Source organism: Pelmatolapia mariae, linkage group LG8 (assembly GCF_036321145.2).
Source record: "Pelmatolapia mariae isolate MD_Pm_ZW linkage group LG8, Pm_UMD_F_2, whole genome shotgun sequence".
NCBI classification, from domain to species: domain Eukaryota; kingdom Metazoa; phylum Chordata; class Actinopteri; order Cichliformes; family Cichlidae; genus Pelmatolapia; species Pelmatolapia mariae.
In genome coordinates this window covers 30,884,968-30,901,896 of record NC_086234.1, presented here as the reverse complement: position 1 = coordinate 30,901,896, position 16,929 = coordinate 30,884,968, and the positions used below count along the sequence as shown (strand labels likewise).

At 40.8% G+C, this 16,929-nt stretch overlaps 1 protein-coding gene and 1 long non-coding RNA gene across 2 annotated transcripts in view; one reads left to right on the top strand and one right to left on the bottom strand.

Moving 5' to 3' along the window:
* Positions 1-16,929, bottom strand: part of rbfox3a (RNA binding fox-1 homolog 3a) — a 482,298-nt gene that overhangs the window by 267,612 nt on the left and 197,757 nt on the right. The window contains exon 3 of the mRNA XM_063481807.1: positions 11,878-11,938. Coding sequence (XP_063337877.1) covers positions 11,878-11,899 — 22 coding nt within the window. The 5' untranslated portion in view covers positions 11,900-11,938. The remainder of the gene's footprint in view (positions 1-11,877; positions 11,939-16,929) is intronic.
* Positions 4,427-5,602, top strand: LOC134633392 (uncharacterized). Its single transcript, XR_010094735.1, has 3 exons — positions 4,427-4,531; positions 4,677-4,815; positions 5,159-5,602. It is a non-coding gene; the product is annotated as an uncharacterized LOC134633392 (long non-coding RNA).

Below are 16,929 nucleotides of genomic sequence, written 5' to 3'. Positions count from 1 at the left end.
GCTTGCAATTTTTTTAACGTGCGCTCAGAGTAGAGGCACAGATGAAGTATGTCCCTCATAGAGCAAACCTGGGATTAAGATGAGATATAATAGTACAAATGATAAAATTTAGTGTGTCTGTTTATCTCAGGTTATTGTAAACAACTATATTAACTGCTAACATGTTAATATCCCTACTTTGCGGAATGTGTAAGACACATTTTTAATGTTTTTTTTGCTTGTTTAAGGGATTAGCTAAAGGGGTTCTAGGATATTTTTCCACTTGCTTTATTGAGATTGCTTTATTGTAGTTTGAGAATCACACAAATATCTAATAGGATACAATGATAGCATGAAGTTGTGACATTTAAAATCCAAAATTGAGGGCCAAAAGCCACTGTGACACCATTGTTGTGCTCTATCAGTCATCTGTATTATGTGAAAATGGTCTGTAAAAACAGCATGTTTCCTAGCAGAGTTATACATATCAACATAGTTATAAATTAAATTTTGTTAAATAAACACTACATTCTTTTTAAATGAAATTATTGACGAAATATAACTGGACAGACAGAAGGTCAACAGACCTGATGATAATTTCTTCTATAGAAAGTTGGCACATGGCAGTGTCAACCTCTTGCTTTTCTTCTGAGTAAGATTTTATTTACTTGTAATTAAATCAATAATTTTTAAGTTTTTGTAATTTCTTGTTTTGCTTTCTAAATTTCAGATCCTGGCCTTTACCTGCTCCCTCTTATACTGATGTGGTGTATGTGGTACTGCTGAGCTTGCATGTGGTATGTGAACTGTCATACTTTTTCAAAAGAAAACTGTTTTACGAGTTAAGTTTTCTTTACTGACCCACCCCTTTTGTTTCTTCTCCAGATCTGACTGTGGCAGTGTAAAGGTTGCAGTGCAAAGACCTCAACTAGGGGCCAGTTACTTAAACATTATAGATTAAAACATCCAGATTATGGGCAATGGGGCCCATATCCTTGCCCATATATTAGTTGTCCATGCACATCTAAGTCATGGAATGCACTCAGGTCCCATTTTTGTAGGGTTCATAACAGAGAGAAATCACAGCAAAGATTGTCACTGGCCACATTCAGCTGCCATGTTTGTGGATTCTCTGAAGTTACCTCTGAAAAGGAGTATTTCACTCACGTAAATTTGCATCTGAAAGCAAATGAAACGGTCCCATGCGTGTTCAAGGGTTGTACATTTAGGACAAACATCTATGGAACATTCAAACCACATAAAAATAGATCTTGGTTATTCTTACAGTGACTTTAAAGGTGGAATAGTAACAGTAAGAGACAGTTTTAAAAGGCCAGCTCTTGAAGGGGGGGAACATGAAGATAGTGATTTATTTGACGAAGGTCAGGTGGAAGTGCAAGATTTGTCTCAGGCAGGGATCTCTAAAAGTGATGAGAGGATGATAGAAGAGAAATTTGCAGCGATGTTGCTTAAGCTGGAAAATGTACTCCATGTTCCAAGCAGTGCAGTGGATGAGTTTTTGCAGGACTTGCACTTCCTGATGAGTTCTGCATCCCTGACTGCAATAAATGCCATAGTTACAGATTTTTGTACAAAGCAGTCATATTAATCTTAATGTGAAAGAAATTGAGGATTTGGCCTCTGCAGTCTGCATCTCTGACCCACTGACAAAAACACTCGGAAATATGGGTACTCTTGGGACTGCTTTTAAGCGGAAACAGTACTTCAGCAAAAAGTTCCATGTAGTTGAACCAATTGAATATATTTTGGATAAGGAGAGCAACCATACCTACCAATATATACCATTACTGCAGGCCCTACAACAGCTCCTAACAAAGAATGGTATAGTAGATGACATAGTAGAAAACTACAATGCTCTATCCAAGGAAACTGAAACTACGCAACAAGAATACAGATCATTTCAAGATGGAGAATTTTTTAAACAAAATCAGTTCCTGTCTGCTGATGAATTGAGAATTACCATGATGCTTTACATTGCTGAGTTTGAAGTATGCAACCCTCTCGGTACTTCAAAAAAGAAGCACAAACTTTGTGCAGTGTACTGGATATTAAGCAACTTATCCCAAGACCAACACTCCTCTTTGTCATCCATCTACTTGGCAATACTGTGTAAAAGCAGCTACGTCAAGGAATATGGGTATGAAAAAGTGCTTGAACCTCTTTTGTGTGATTTGGCTGTCTTGGAGGAGCATGGGGTATTTGTCCCACAGACTGGAAAAAATATTAAAGGCACGGTAAAGTGTGTAGCTGCAGACAATCTAGGTGCTCATGGGATTGCAGGTTTTGTGGAGAGCTTTTCAGGAGCGTATGTTTGTCGATTTTGCACAGGACGTTTCAGCGACTTTCAGACCAAACCGGTACTTTCTGGAGAGTTTAGTCTTCGATCCAAAGACCTGCACAAAGAACACGTCAAACATGCAGTAGAGAGTGGAAAGCATTGTGTTGGAGTAAAAAGGCCATGTGTGCTGACGAAAAATCTTTCTCATTTTCATGTTACAACTGGATATCCACCTGACATACTCCACAATCTTTTGGAAGGTGTTGTTCCAGTGGAACTTGCACAGTGTGTGGGTATGTTCATATCCAAAAAATACATCACTTTAGACTCTTTAAATAAAGTGATTGTCAGTTTTCCCTATAAGGGAAAAGATAAAACAAACCGTCCACATATTGTTCCATGAACATTTTTAAGAAAAAATACAATAGGTGGCAATGCAGCTGAAAACTGGACTCTGTTAAGACTGCTGCCCTTCTTGATTGGAGATGTTGTACCTGATGGTGATCCAGTGTGGGAAATCATTTTGGATTTAAAGGAGATAGTGGAACTTGCTGTTGCCCAGATCCATACAGAAGAATCAATTAGATATCTTCAGTTCAAAATTTCTGATCACAGAGAGAAATATCAAGAAGCATTTCCCAACAAAAAACTTCTGCCAAAGCGTCACTACCTGGAACATTACCCTCAGATGATCCGATGTTTTGGTCCTCTTGTTGGATTATGGACAATGCGATTTGAGGGAAACACAGTTTTTTCAAGGAAGTGGCTCATCATACCAAGTGTTTCAAGAATGTTGCTCTAACACTGTCAAGGAAACATCAACTGCTGATTGCCTATCACTTACACTCATTACATCCGCAGAAAGCTGGAGTTGAAGTGTCAAGTGCATCAAGAGTTCCTCTTGAGGTTCTGAAAGATGACATTTCTCCGCCTATCAAACAGATGTATCCTGACATGACAGAAGTAAACATGACTAAAAGTGCAGACTATAGAGGGATCAACTACAGAAATAGAATGATAGTGATCTGTGGTTTTACTGATGGGCTGCCTGAATTTGGAGAGATAATAAGAATATGTGTTGTTCAGGGTACAATGAATTTCATTGTCAGCAAGTTTTCGTCTTGGTTTAGGGAGCACTGCCGGGCCTTTGAACTGCAACCATGTACAAAATGTCCCTGATAACATATGATGAACTGGCAGAGAAGTACCCATTAAATGACTACTTCATTGGTCCCCTTCGAATGGTTACATTGAAAAGATATCCTTACATCAAAAGCACACAATGAATATGTGAGTAAACAGCTGTAATTAATAGCTTACTCAATATGCACTTTAATCTCACTGGCATAAGCACCTAAAGGAGCACCTGGCTTTATTGTGATGTTCAGCCACTAACTCCCTGTGACTTGTTGAATCTAACAGTCTGTTAGGCCCATCCGTACATCTTCTAGACAAGAAAACCTTTAATCTGTGTTTTTGTTGAGGTTAGTCAGAATTTTTCTCAGTTCTCTGTTAAATACCGTTGTGAAACATTATGTTGACATCTCACTTTTAATGCTTTCAATTTTATACATAGTTACTGGATTTATGTTCATGTATATTTTTTTTCTTTTCTAGACTGAAGCACGGAATCGAATGACGCTGAACCAGTAGAACTGCGGATCATGACGATAGCATCGGGCCAAAGTCTGTGGAGGATCTTTCAGATGAGATCAAACGTCAATTTGATATTCAGGGGAACATTGGTAAATGGACTGATTCTTATACAGCGCTTTTCAACTCTCCCGGAGTACTCAAAGCACTCTATACAACATGCCTCATTCACACCCACTCATCTAAACTCAAGTGCAAACTAAACTACATTCACACTCCAATGAATGCATCGGAGGGCAACTTGGGGTTAGTATCTTGCCCAAGGATATTTGGCATGCAGACTGGGGAAGCCAAGGATCGAACCACCAATCTTCCGATCAGTAGCTGATCTGCTCTACCACCTGAGCCACAGCTACCCCCTACATTAGACTCCAGTACATGGACAGTGACTTTGATAATGAGTTTATCAACCTTAAACGAATGGATGATATTCAGGACAAGAGCACAGTGAAAGTCATCCGTCTGACTGATGCTTCAGACTTTGGTGAAGTTGGGATGAACCAGAGTGGGGAAGAAACATCACAATCATCTTCTGACACACTATTACTTTCATCCTCTGACTTCAAGAACAGATGGCCAGGACTATTCAGTGTGACTGAGGTATGAAATTGATATTTGATGAATCTTTATAAATAACAATAAAAGCTGTAATGGCTCCAGTAGCCAGTAGTATGTATATATGTACGTATAGTATATATAAATATATTTACAGTACAGTATGTTGTGTTTGTTGACATGTTTTTAGGTGGAAGCAGAATTTGTGAGGATTACTACTGCTCCACTTGTTCCGAGGTTTCTTGCACAACTTGACCAATACGCTGACCAGCTCATAAAAGTCTTCAAGAAAAAAGGAGGCGCTGCAGGGAGGAAAATTAGCCACACAGGTGCGTTTTTCTGTTCGTAGCAAAATGTTATGGCGTTATAAGATCACTTTCAAATTTAAACAGCTAGTATACAGTACTTACAGTAGCTGTAAGTTCAATTTTGGAATGCAAAAAAAGATGCTGTGTTAGTTTGTCTTTCCCTCCGTTGCTTAATATTGACATATATAATGTGGTGGAAACCCTGCCCACAGGTTAACTATTCATGTCCATGTAATCATTAGTTTGTCTTGTGTACATGTCTATCTCTGCAGTGGATATGTCATACATTTTGCATATAATGTCAGTTTGTGTCATCCTAAAGTATTTCTGTTTTCTCTTTCTGTACCTCTGTCACTCTCTCCAGAATGAAACTACTGAAAAGAGGAGGGAGTGTGTCCTCAGGCACTACCTCTTTACCTGAATGAATATGGCGTTATTTTTGTGCCACTATTCTGAGCGCACGTAAAAAAAGTGTTGGGTGTTGAAGTTCTGCATGACCTGGCAGACATGGCCTCTGCATGTGCACTCTTAATGGATGTGATATATGCACTGAATCTCAGTTATCCTCAGGAACTGAAAGCTTTCTTTGAAGTACTTCAGAAGCTCTTCCTTCATCTGGATGCCAGCAGACTCTTAACCAAGGTACAGATGCTCAAGAATAAACTGTATGAATAAGCCAACCCTTAATTTGGATGATGAATGTTCTGTCAGCTGGACAGAAGTTTTTGGGAGGCAAATAAAATGGTCATTTGGTTGAAAATGGTATTTGAGGGGGGAACCTAAATTAAAACATTTGTTTGTAAACAATTGCAACTACAGAGATTTTACTCTTTTTTTTGGGGGGGGGGGGGGGGGTTAGGGGCTACTAAAAGATTATTCAAAGTATTGAAGTATTGAGATTTAAAGGGTTTCATTGAGAGAGGATGCAGGATGAATGTGTATTTTGCCGCCTTTTAAAAAAGGACAATTCTTTCCATGTTAAAATGTTTGCCACTTGAGTTTTTTCCCTGTACAGTGGTGAAATAAATGCCGACAGTGGCAAGTGTTCAATGAGTTCTGTTAAGCTGCTGCAAAAAACTGAAAACTGGCTGTTTTATTGTTAGACCATAATGTTTGCATGTTTTATTAAAGTTTTATTCGGGATGGTGATATCATTTTGGGAATATTAGTAGACTATTTGTTTTAATTATTATTATCATTATTATTATTATTATTATTATTATTATTACTTTTTTTTAATCTAACCTGGTGACTGGAACCTGTTTATTCTGTTCTTCACAAATTTGTCATGGGATGCTGTCCAGGATTGTGGCTGTTAAGGTGAACAGTTCATTTTGCATTGTTAAAGGTTTTGTGGTCAACCTATTATGTGATCTTAAATGTTTTTTCTTCTGTTTCTGGCAGAGACATTTAATTTAAAATCATTATTTTTATGCTGCATCTGTGTGCATACTATTAGTTACTAACCTTAATGGGCTAATACTGTGTGGTTCACCTGTTGTTTTGTTAAAGAAATGTTCAATGAAAGTCTTGGCAATAAAGGAAATAAGAGAAATCAGTGGCTTGTACTAAATACATTTGTGTGGAACCTGTTGACAATATAGATTTATGTAAAACTAATTAGTAAAGCACAAGTTTGCTGAAAATATAATATTTTAATTAATCTAACTTAAATTTAACATTTACATACCACAAACAAGAAATGTGTTCACAAAACGAATCTAATCTATCTAACCTGTAAATACATTATTTATGTCCATACAACATAACTTGATTTAGGTAGTCTTAAATATTGCTTGTTAATTAATCCTAAGTAGTTTTATAAAATTGGCTCACTTCAAAAGGATTGTGTTACTTTAAATTAGATGACCTAAAGACTTTTGCTTTAAACTAACACAATACAATTTCATGGAACCTGTTGACAAAATAATTTTAATTAAAGTCAACGTTTCATTTTTTTGAGTGTGGTTTAGCCAGAGATGGCAGGGTGAGAGTCCAGGAAGAAGAGCATGATCCCTGTGAAAGAATAAAGTAGTCACATCTAACCAAACCTGTCATAGTTTGTACTTTTCAAACCTGAAATTTCTGCACCGGATATAATCCCAGTTTTTGTTGGAAATCTGTCCAAAGTTTTCAAATATCCAAGAAAACCAGCACAAGGATAACGTTCTGACATGAACACTAGTAAAATAAGTAGTTTAGTCTTTATTCAGATACTCGGGAATGATCTGGAAACTCGGTTATTCAAAGGATCTGCCTCTGTGCCTGTTTGGGCCCACAAAGCGAGTGAAACTGTCCTCCAGTCCTCGCTGACCCTCTGTTTCTCTTTGTCTTGGTCTTCCTTCCTTCCTCTCGTTTCCCCTTTTGTGCGCATGTGTGTGGGTCCTTTTGGGTCCGGCTTTTCCAGAGACCTGACGGAAACCATATACCAACGTTTTGCTGGTGAAAGTTCAATTTCCGATTTTAGTTGTTCCCTTCTTTTGAATGTGTGTGTTTTGTAGATCTGGTTACTTCTGAGACCAAATCATGCGGAAGCACCGGTGCTTCCTTTGGTTAGCCTCTAATACTGAATTGCTTGTGGCTGTTTGGATGACTTTATCATTGCTGGCAATTCTAGTTACCATTGAGACTGTAGATAAAAATATAGTTGAGACAAATGTCCCTTTGTTGACATTCAGAGAGCTGGGCAGGAAGTGGTGATGAATAATAAACGTAAACTATCCAAATCCATCAGAAGTTATTACTGTCTGTGGTTGTTTGTAGTCGTCTCGTCACACCGTTGTATGGAAAAAATATATTAAAGTTAACGTACAATGTAAATAAGCAGAACCAGTTTGAAAGTGTCACAGTTCAGAGGCAAGTAAAGACAGTAAGAACACGTCTCTGTTTGCTGTGGGCCTTGCTAATACGAAAAATATTGCTACTACTACTAACACTAATAACAAAAGCTTTTTATGAGGTCACTGCAAGCTCTGAAGTCACAAAGAAGTGAGCTAAAGCTAACCGTACACAGAGATATGATGAGGAGCATCAACAACAGAGCGGGGGTCATCTAAGCTCACAGCAGACAGTGCAGTGGGAAAGCTTATTCATGATTATGTTTGAAATCATTGCCCGAGTGCTCTCGAGCCTATTATAACCAATACAAAAACATGAATATTCAATGTGAATTTCCTCTGGATGGCTCACAGGACTTACTGGCTGATTGTGATACACGGCAGCTGACAATTAGTCCATTTCAGAGGGCCATAACCTGAAGTTTGTGTGCTGTGGCCTCAGACACAGCAGTAATTGGACATTACTCCTGTAAGGAAAGGCTAAAAGCTTCTCTGCCGCTCGTCGAGCTGACATCTTTCTTCTTTCTCGCATCACATTCTTCTCCATTTCCCTGTGCTCCAGCAGCACTTCTTTAATTGTAACGACCTTTCTAGCAGTGTTAAAAGCAGTTCATAGACAACTGGGCATCACTTTAAGCAACATAAAAAGAACCTTTTACAGCCCTGCGCTCGCTCTTTCTGTCTGTCTGTTCACAGTTAGAGTGAAATAAATCTACACTGGTCACAGTTTGTGCCCACTGAGCCTTTTTACCCTTTTCAGGGTGAAATATATTGTATTTGCAATTTCATGCATTTGTGTGTGTGTCAGTAAAACAGTCAGATCATCATTACGGTCTTTTGTCTTTAGTGACAGATGCTACTGTTTATCTCTATTAATAATGTAAGGGTCCTATAACAACTTGGCAGTTGCTTTGTGTTATCACCATTAAAGCCAAGCTTTAATTTTTAATGAGGAGCAAATAACCTCTCATAGTTTCCCTGTTACTAATGACTATGGGGTTGAATTCCACTAATTCCAGTCAGGCGTAATCAGCTCCCATCATTGCCATAGGTAGTTTGGATTAGTTTGCTGGACCAGGGATCCATCATTAGTTAATCCCATTGTCTTGGATGAGTCCATACTACGTGGAGTGGAATGAAGGAAATAACATTTTTAGAAGATTTAAGCGAACGAGCTGCTCAAAGCAAAAAAAAAAAAAAAAAAAGGTCAACGTCAACATGAACTGATGAGGAGGCTGGCTCTGTGATTACCTGCACACTCTGGTCACTAACTGTTACTGGACAGGCCGTGGAGCTCCTTCTCAAACAGACTGACTCAGCTGCCACGCGGGCACCAGATCATAACAATATATATTGTTATTATTAGCTCTATTATAGCTTTTCAAACCTCTTTCTTTGACTCAGCTGTGGCTGATTTTTGGTGCATTTTGTGGGCCCCTGTGAGTGTCGTCCCGAGCTGGGTGCAGCCTCATTTCCTTGCTGTGTAGAGTTTGTTCAGACTCTTTGACCTCAGCCTGAGGTAAATGGACTGAATCATTATTAACCTTTATTAATCCCAGAGCAAATTATGTATATGACGGGTTCTTATAAAGCACTTTTCTACTCCACCTGAGCACTCGAAGGATCTTATAAAATATATTTCATTCATACAAGAATTTTTTTCTGTGCTTTCCATTAAACATTCACACACATCCACACTCCAGTGTATGCATCATATTAGATATTTGGCATGCAGACTGGAGCAGCCGGGGAACGAACCCCCAAACTTCTAATTAGTAGCTGACCTGCTCTACAGTCACTCAGCAGGTAGGACGTGGTCGCTGGTTTACCCACAGTGACTCATGTGCTAAGCTGTTACAGTTTTTTCAGCCATGTTGGATGACGGTTGTTGGAGACGTTCTCACTGAATGTTATATGTGTGTGATGCCCACACGTTTACTCCCCCACCTAAAGCTGACAATTCTACAGTTTATTATTATCATTATGTTTAAATAAAGCATTCAGTATCATGGCATGCATATTTTTCAGTATATACTATGGGACTGCCAAATCTGTCGCTGTCTAAAAGAAAATATGTAACAAATATAAAACATAACATTCCAGTGCAGGTTAAATGACTTTCCCAAAAGCTTCCATTAACCTCTGGGCAGTCAAGGAGCCTTTTGAGAAGCTTCACAGGAGCAGCCGTCACCACGCAGATTTCAGAAGCTTTACAAAGTAACAAAATACTATACACCATAGAACCTCTTATGTTTTAGTTTTTGTCTGGGTTCCAATAACACAAAAAAAGAGATGTGCGTCAGAACATGTCAAAACAGAAACTGTGTCAAACTTTTGAAAGAAGCAGCAGTTTGATTGCAGACCTGCAAGACCTGCACCTGTGCCATGACTAATTCTGCACAATTATGTGCGGTGCTGGTATAAAGTGATCACTGAGTCATACCACACATCTGGGGGAGTCCAATAGCTGTTTCTGCTTATTTAAGAAAAATTGACATCTCAGATATTTATATGATGGTCGTCTAATCTCCTGTTACCAATCTGAAGGGTTCCCTGAATGCCGTCTCATTCACAGCTAGTGACACAGCCTCACTGTAGCATATCACTCACAGTGATGAGTTCTCTAGTTTATGCTGTTTTCAGTTTCACAGTCGAAGAGCAGTCCCTGAAAACCTGTCACCATGTCTCTGCAGGTGCTATACACAAAACAGACTAATGATGAAGACAATAGACAAATCGGTGAAATCAATTAAATTTAAAGGAATCAAACAAATGAGTGAGCATCTGACTGAGGCACACACAACTTTCCAGTTATCTGTTGTGTCAGTGTGACTGGGCCCAGTCAGAAGCCTGCTGATGAACACTGATGGAAGCAGAATCAGACCAAACTGGGACAGAGACGAAGGAGGAAGTGGAGGAAGTGCAGAGCGCTTTAATTACTACATTCTACACTTCAACCCTTTGCATTTGCTCTTTGTTCCCATCAAACACAAAGATCTTCGTCACCAAATATAATGAAGCCATTTTGAAACGCTCTGGCGTGTGCGTGCAACAAGCGAGGCTGCTGACAAACCTCCTCGACTCTACATTTCCACTGATCTAAGCTGGTTGTCATTGATCTTTCCTGCTCCGATTAGATTGATATCGATGTGCCAGTAGCACAGATGGCCACACCTACAGCTAGGGTCATGCTTCAGAACCTAAAATTGAATCGAAATACTAATACATTTTTTATGATCGAACAGCATGGAGGTTTGGAGCCGAGCAGTGAGTTGCAGAGAATATCCAGCTAGCATTAGGAATGAGAGCTTACTGCCAGCAGTTAGGAGTTTGCACTACAACACTCACGAACATTCACGAACAGTCACAAGCGTTTGGATGTTCAGCACCCAAACACTGCAACACAACCTCACCCGACTGAGGGTTTGATCCCAGGCAAAAAGAAGACATTACAGTATATTTCAAGTGTCTCTGAATAAATAACAACTGCTCTTCCATGTTTTCAGTGCTATTCTTCACCCAAACTCTCAAGTTCCTCCCTTTAAACAACCCGCCTGTCTGCTGATAAACAACATAGTGAGAGGGAATAAGTACAAGCTAATCTTTTTGAGGAAAAGGCCAATATAACTAGCTGTAAATAATATTTTGTTGAAGCTATTGCTAAATAACAGATACCTGAGTCTTTACTGGAATATTTTCATCCCAACAAGCTTGGCAGGGCTGAAGCACCCACTTCTTTTTTATGTTGCTGAGGGGATGGGAAAATAGCCGAAAACGGAGGCGAGGTGGGGTCGAGAAGTGAAAACAAGAAAGAAAAAAGGTGGATGGATAGATAGGTAGCTAGATAAAGAGAAAGAGGCAAAGAGTTTGCAGTGGCGTGGCGGATGCAGGCAGAATTAAAGAGGCTTTTTTGTGGCGTTTAATATCCATTCATTGGCTGGACTGCTGACACAGTGAGAGCACTGCGTTCACGATTTATAGCCACTTCTAATGGGCATGCCCAGAACCAAAGGACTGCAGTCAGCACATTCTCCCCCTGTGCACACACTGACACACTTGCAAAGACAGCCAGCTGCACACACACACACACACACACACACACACACACACACACACACACACACACACACACACACACACACACACACACTGTGGTAGCTGTGCAGTAGATTGTATCAGTTAACTCACTAATCTTGGAACATACAGATCATTTGACTCAGTGGAACAGACACACAGGCACACTGACCTGGCCAAGTGGGGGTCTCCATGTACGTCCAAATGGTCAGAGAGAAGAGGCGTTCGCTGCCCTGTTAGATAAGCAGAAAAACAGAGAACAGGCTTAGCCATAGCAACACATTTTAACACATCTTGTAGCAAACATACGCGTGGCACAAACATGACTCACAAGGCTGATGTCTAATGTCAGACAGCACGGTTCAATACGTCAGCACAGCTGCAGCAGCACTTTGAAAGGAGATGAAATCTTTTCTCCTGGTGTGTGTGTGTGTGTGTGTGTGTGTGTGTGTGTGTGTGTATTCAACATTACACAAACAAAAATACGCAAACACACATCAGATGGTAATTTAGTATACCTGATACCTAATACTGGACAAGTATTCACACAGTATGAGACAGGGTATCTTGTGTCCAGTGTTTTTATACTGATTGGGATGGATTAAGCTGGGTTAAGTATTCCCAGAGCTCACTGTATTAGCTTTGTCTAAAACTTCTCAGTTTTACAGTTTTTATTCTCCTTGTTGTGGCAGAACTGTTACTTTCATTGAAGAATGGGATCGTGGCGCCTGCGGCGAGACTTGAAGAGTCGAGGGGGTTTAAGCTGTCTCTCGTCTGTTGTAATGGGCAATGTTCAGTCGCTACCAAATAAAATGGAGGAGCCAGGAGTCAGAGGGAATATTGGGAATGTAGCTTGATTTGCTTCACAGAATCAGGGATGCACCAGGAAATTCCCGACGACAATGCATCTGTGGAAAGCTTCCACACTGTTCGGGCTGACAGCGCTGCGAATGGTAAGTAGAAAGGAGAGGGCAGGCTTGATGCTTTTGTTAACAACCGGTGGTGTAGCTCTGCTGACATAACAATCAAAGAACAGATTTGTTGTCTGGACACTGGATTGTGCGCTGTTGGCTGTATTATTTGCCCAGGAAATTTCCCCCTGTGATCTTGGTGGTTGTCTGTGTTCCTCCCTCTGCTAACTCCACAGCTGCATGTGACATTCTCCACTCTGCCATAGCCCGGTTACAAACCATGTCACCTTGGACACAACAGTGCCAACTTTCACACTGGTGGTCTGTCCCACCAGGGGGAGAGAATTTTAGACCTACTGCATGCTAATGTCAAGGACGCACACAGTTCCTCCTACCTCCCCCCACTGGGTAGGTCAGGTCACAACCTGGTTCACCTCACCCCTGCTACATGTCTATTGTGAAGAGGGAGCCTGTGAACATTAGGAGATGGTCAGAGGAGGCCTTGGCAGAACTACAGGGCTGGGACACACTCTGTGAGCCTCACGGTGAGGACATGAGTGGGCTTACTGAGTATATCAGTGATTACATAACCTTCTGCACCAACTCCATTGTTCCAGTTCGGACTGTCCATTGTTACTAAAATAATAACCTATGGGTGACTAATGACATCATAGGGCCTTCAGAGGGGGCAATAGAGAGGAGGTGAGAACAGTTCAGGTGTTATTGAAGGGCAAGATCAGTGAAGCAAATGAAATTTTTAAGAGAAAGCTAGAGAGGAAACTCCAGCAGAACAGCATGAGAGAGGTGTGCAGTGGCATGAAGACCATCACTGGATTCAGGCCGACCAACAGCAGACCAAACGAGCTGAATGTGTTTTTCAACAGATCCAACACTGCAGGTAATGCTCACCCCCCTATTAACTTACCTGTAGTCAGCCTCCGATCCACAGCTACTCCACTGCGTCTCTCTCCACTGCCTCCTGTGAAAGTCCTGACACCCCTCCCTCATTTGTCACTTTCACTCACAGCCAGGTTCAAAGACAAATGAAGACGATGCCACTCAGGCAAGTCTGCCCCCAGTTTTGTGGAGTCTTTCAGAAATTGCTCTGCCTGGGTCTACAGAGGGTCCAAGTGCTGTGGAAGACATCACGCCTCGTCCCTGTACCAAAGACACCACGTCCCAGTGGCCCCCAGGATTACAGACCTGGGGCACTGACTTCCCATGTCATGAAGACCCTGGAAAGACTCATCATTAGATTCGACCTATAGTCAGGCCACATCAGAGTGCCCTTCACTTTGCTTACGAGTGCTACTGTAGAGTTGAGGACACCATCAACCATCATTTGCCTTCTCAATCATCTACGCCCATCTGGACCAGCCGGCGAGCACTGTGAGGGTCATGTATTTTTACTTTTCCAGTGCATTCAGCAACATCAGGCCGACCTTCCTGGGTGATAAGCTAACAGCGATGCAGGTGGATGCTTCTCGGGTGTCCTGGATAGTTGATTACCTGACAGGAAGACCACAATATGTGGATCTTCAACATTGTGTGTCTGACAAGGTGATCAGCAACACAGGGGCACCACACGGGACCGTCCTCTCCCCCTTCCTCTTCACCCTCTACACCACAGACCTCACCCACTGCACAGAGACCTCCATCTTCAGAAGTTTTCTGATGACTCTGATGTTGGATGCATCAGTAAGGGCGATGAGATGGAGTACCAGGCTGTGGTCGACTCCTTTGTCAAGCGGTTCGAGCAGAATCATCTGCAGCTCAGCGTGGCAAAGACCAAGGAAGTGATTGTAGACTTTATAGGGAATCAAGAAACCTGCGACCCCTGTTTTAATTCAGGGGTCGATGTGGATGTTGTGGAGGAGTATAAATACCTCGGAGTACACAGTAAACTGAACTGGACTGGACTTTCTTAAGGTGATATCAGAGACGCAGATTTGTCCAAGATAAGGACAATGCTGGACAATACCCCCCTTCATGACATGCAGGCTAGCCTCAGGAAACCCTTCAGTGAGAGACTGAGATTTCCCAGCTGTCCCACTGAATGACACAGGAAATCATTCCCGCCTGTGGATATTTTTTTGGAATTTCTCTCAGCAATAACAAAGTTTTATGTTTGATAGCATGGGCACCTCAATTTCAACCATATATATTTAGTTTGTGTTAAATACTGCATTATTTACAACTGAGTTGTTTGTATATATTAGAGCAGTAGCACTTGCTATCACAGCTCGGTAATGAATGGGTAATAGTAGGGTAACAAGAAAGAAACAAGAATGTAATAATGTGGTAATTTCTGAGTTATTACCACTTTATTACCTCTGGTAGTTTCTGTGTAATAAGCAGGAAACAGCTGCAAAATGCAAAACTGTCTGTTTCTAATTTACTGATTGGCCAACATTTCTACACGGTTAGGAATATATCGCCACCTGCTGCTTTGGCATGTTCGTTGCAGCGTTTTCCTTCATTTCTGCCTTTACGTGTGGACGGGATTATTTTTTAAAACGAAAACGGAAAATCTCCGTTTTCAAAAATACCCGTGTACGTGTGGACATAGCCATAGAGTGCTCCATAACCACACTATGTTGGAGGCAGTGGAGTGTTTTAGTCACACCAATATGACCGACCACTTCCAACACTTGTTTCTCTCCTGCCCGGAGCACTCATTCACGGTGTTGGGCAAGTTACTTTGAAAAAGTAATTAATTATAGTTACTAGTTACTTCTTCAAAAAAGTAATTGAGTTAGTAACTGAGTTACAAGATACTAAAAGTAATTAATTACTTGAAAAGTAACTATTGCGTTACTTAAAAAAAAAAAGTTTAACCCTCTGGGGTCCAGGGTATAATTGGCCATTTTTGACTACTTTTGATTTTACATTTCACCTTTAAAAACTATTTACCTCACCCTGTTTGGTGTCATTCTTTTCAGCTCAACCTCACATGTCTGAATTTACAGTTATTTTTTCATTTTGACATACTGTATTAACACAATTCATCTAAAATCAGAGAAAAAACATACAACCAGAGTAGAAAAAGTTATATTTTTTACTATAAAAACCACAAACATATACAATAAATCATTTTCGTATCTTGAAATGCAAAATAAATTGTAAATTTTTAAAACCTTTGTACAAGTTTTACAGACAACAAAGTTATTTGCAGCTATTTACCTAAAAATACAGCCAAGGCATTTAAAAAAAACAAAAAAATTTCAAACAGTTTACAGAACAATCAGATTACAGTACATACCCGAGCATCCAGCTCCGCACACCGAGAACCACCAACGCATGTTTAGAGGCAGCAGCCAACCAAGATAGTATCACAGAAACTAGAGTGCATTTTGTTAGTGTTAATAGTAGGGTAACAAGGGGAGACAAGAACGTAATGTCACTGAGCCAAGCAAAGACTCAGAGCCTTGGCCTGCTGCTTGATGTGGTATACCCGAGAAACAGAAGGCACATGGTTCTCCAGAGAACCAACCAAGGTGTACTCACAGTGGCAGGGGAACAATATCAGCACAGCACCACCAAGGCTGGAGACAGAGCAATACTGCAAGAGTGTATAGGAGAAGGACGCAACCCACAACAATATTGTCTCTAGATGCAGAACAAACATTTAACAGAGTTAACTGAAAATTTTTATTAACATCAGGAGGGTAGAAGAGGAAGAAGTGGATTCCGAGGCTGAAAGAGCATTAAGCCATGATGACCAGGAGAGTGTCATTCTCCTAGTACTATTGATGTTTAGCCATCACCAATGCTAGTTGTTTAGCTAGTGAAGTGTTAAGTGTCTGAACTAGTCTACTTACTCTGTGGTGTGAGGGTCTTTTGGTTGGAGCCTTTCTGTGTGGAGTTCGTGTAGGTTCTCTCCAGGTACTCTGGGTGATTCTGAACGGCTGTATGTCTGTGTTAGCCCTGCGACAGACCAGGGTGTACCCCGCCTCTCACTCTATCACAGCTGAGACTCCAGCCCCCCGCGACCCTGATAACATAGGCTATGTCCACACGTACCCGGGTATTTTTGAAAACGCAGATTTTTCTATGCGTTTGCACCTTTCGTCCACACGTAAACGCCGTTTTCGGTCACTGAAAACGGAGATTTCTAAAAACTCCGGCCAGGGTGGATATTTTCTAAAACTCCGTTTTTGCATTTACGTGTGGACGAGAAAAACGGAGAAAACGCAGCGTCAAAGGTGTGCGCCTTTTTTGACGTCACAGTGTGAGCCACGTTGTTGTTTCGGTGAAATGAATTTCTACAATACTGTTACTGTTAATTGTACTCTCTGCAGTGTTTAAATGCT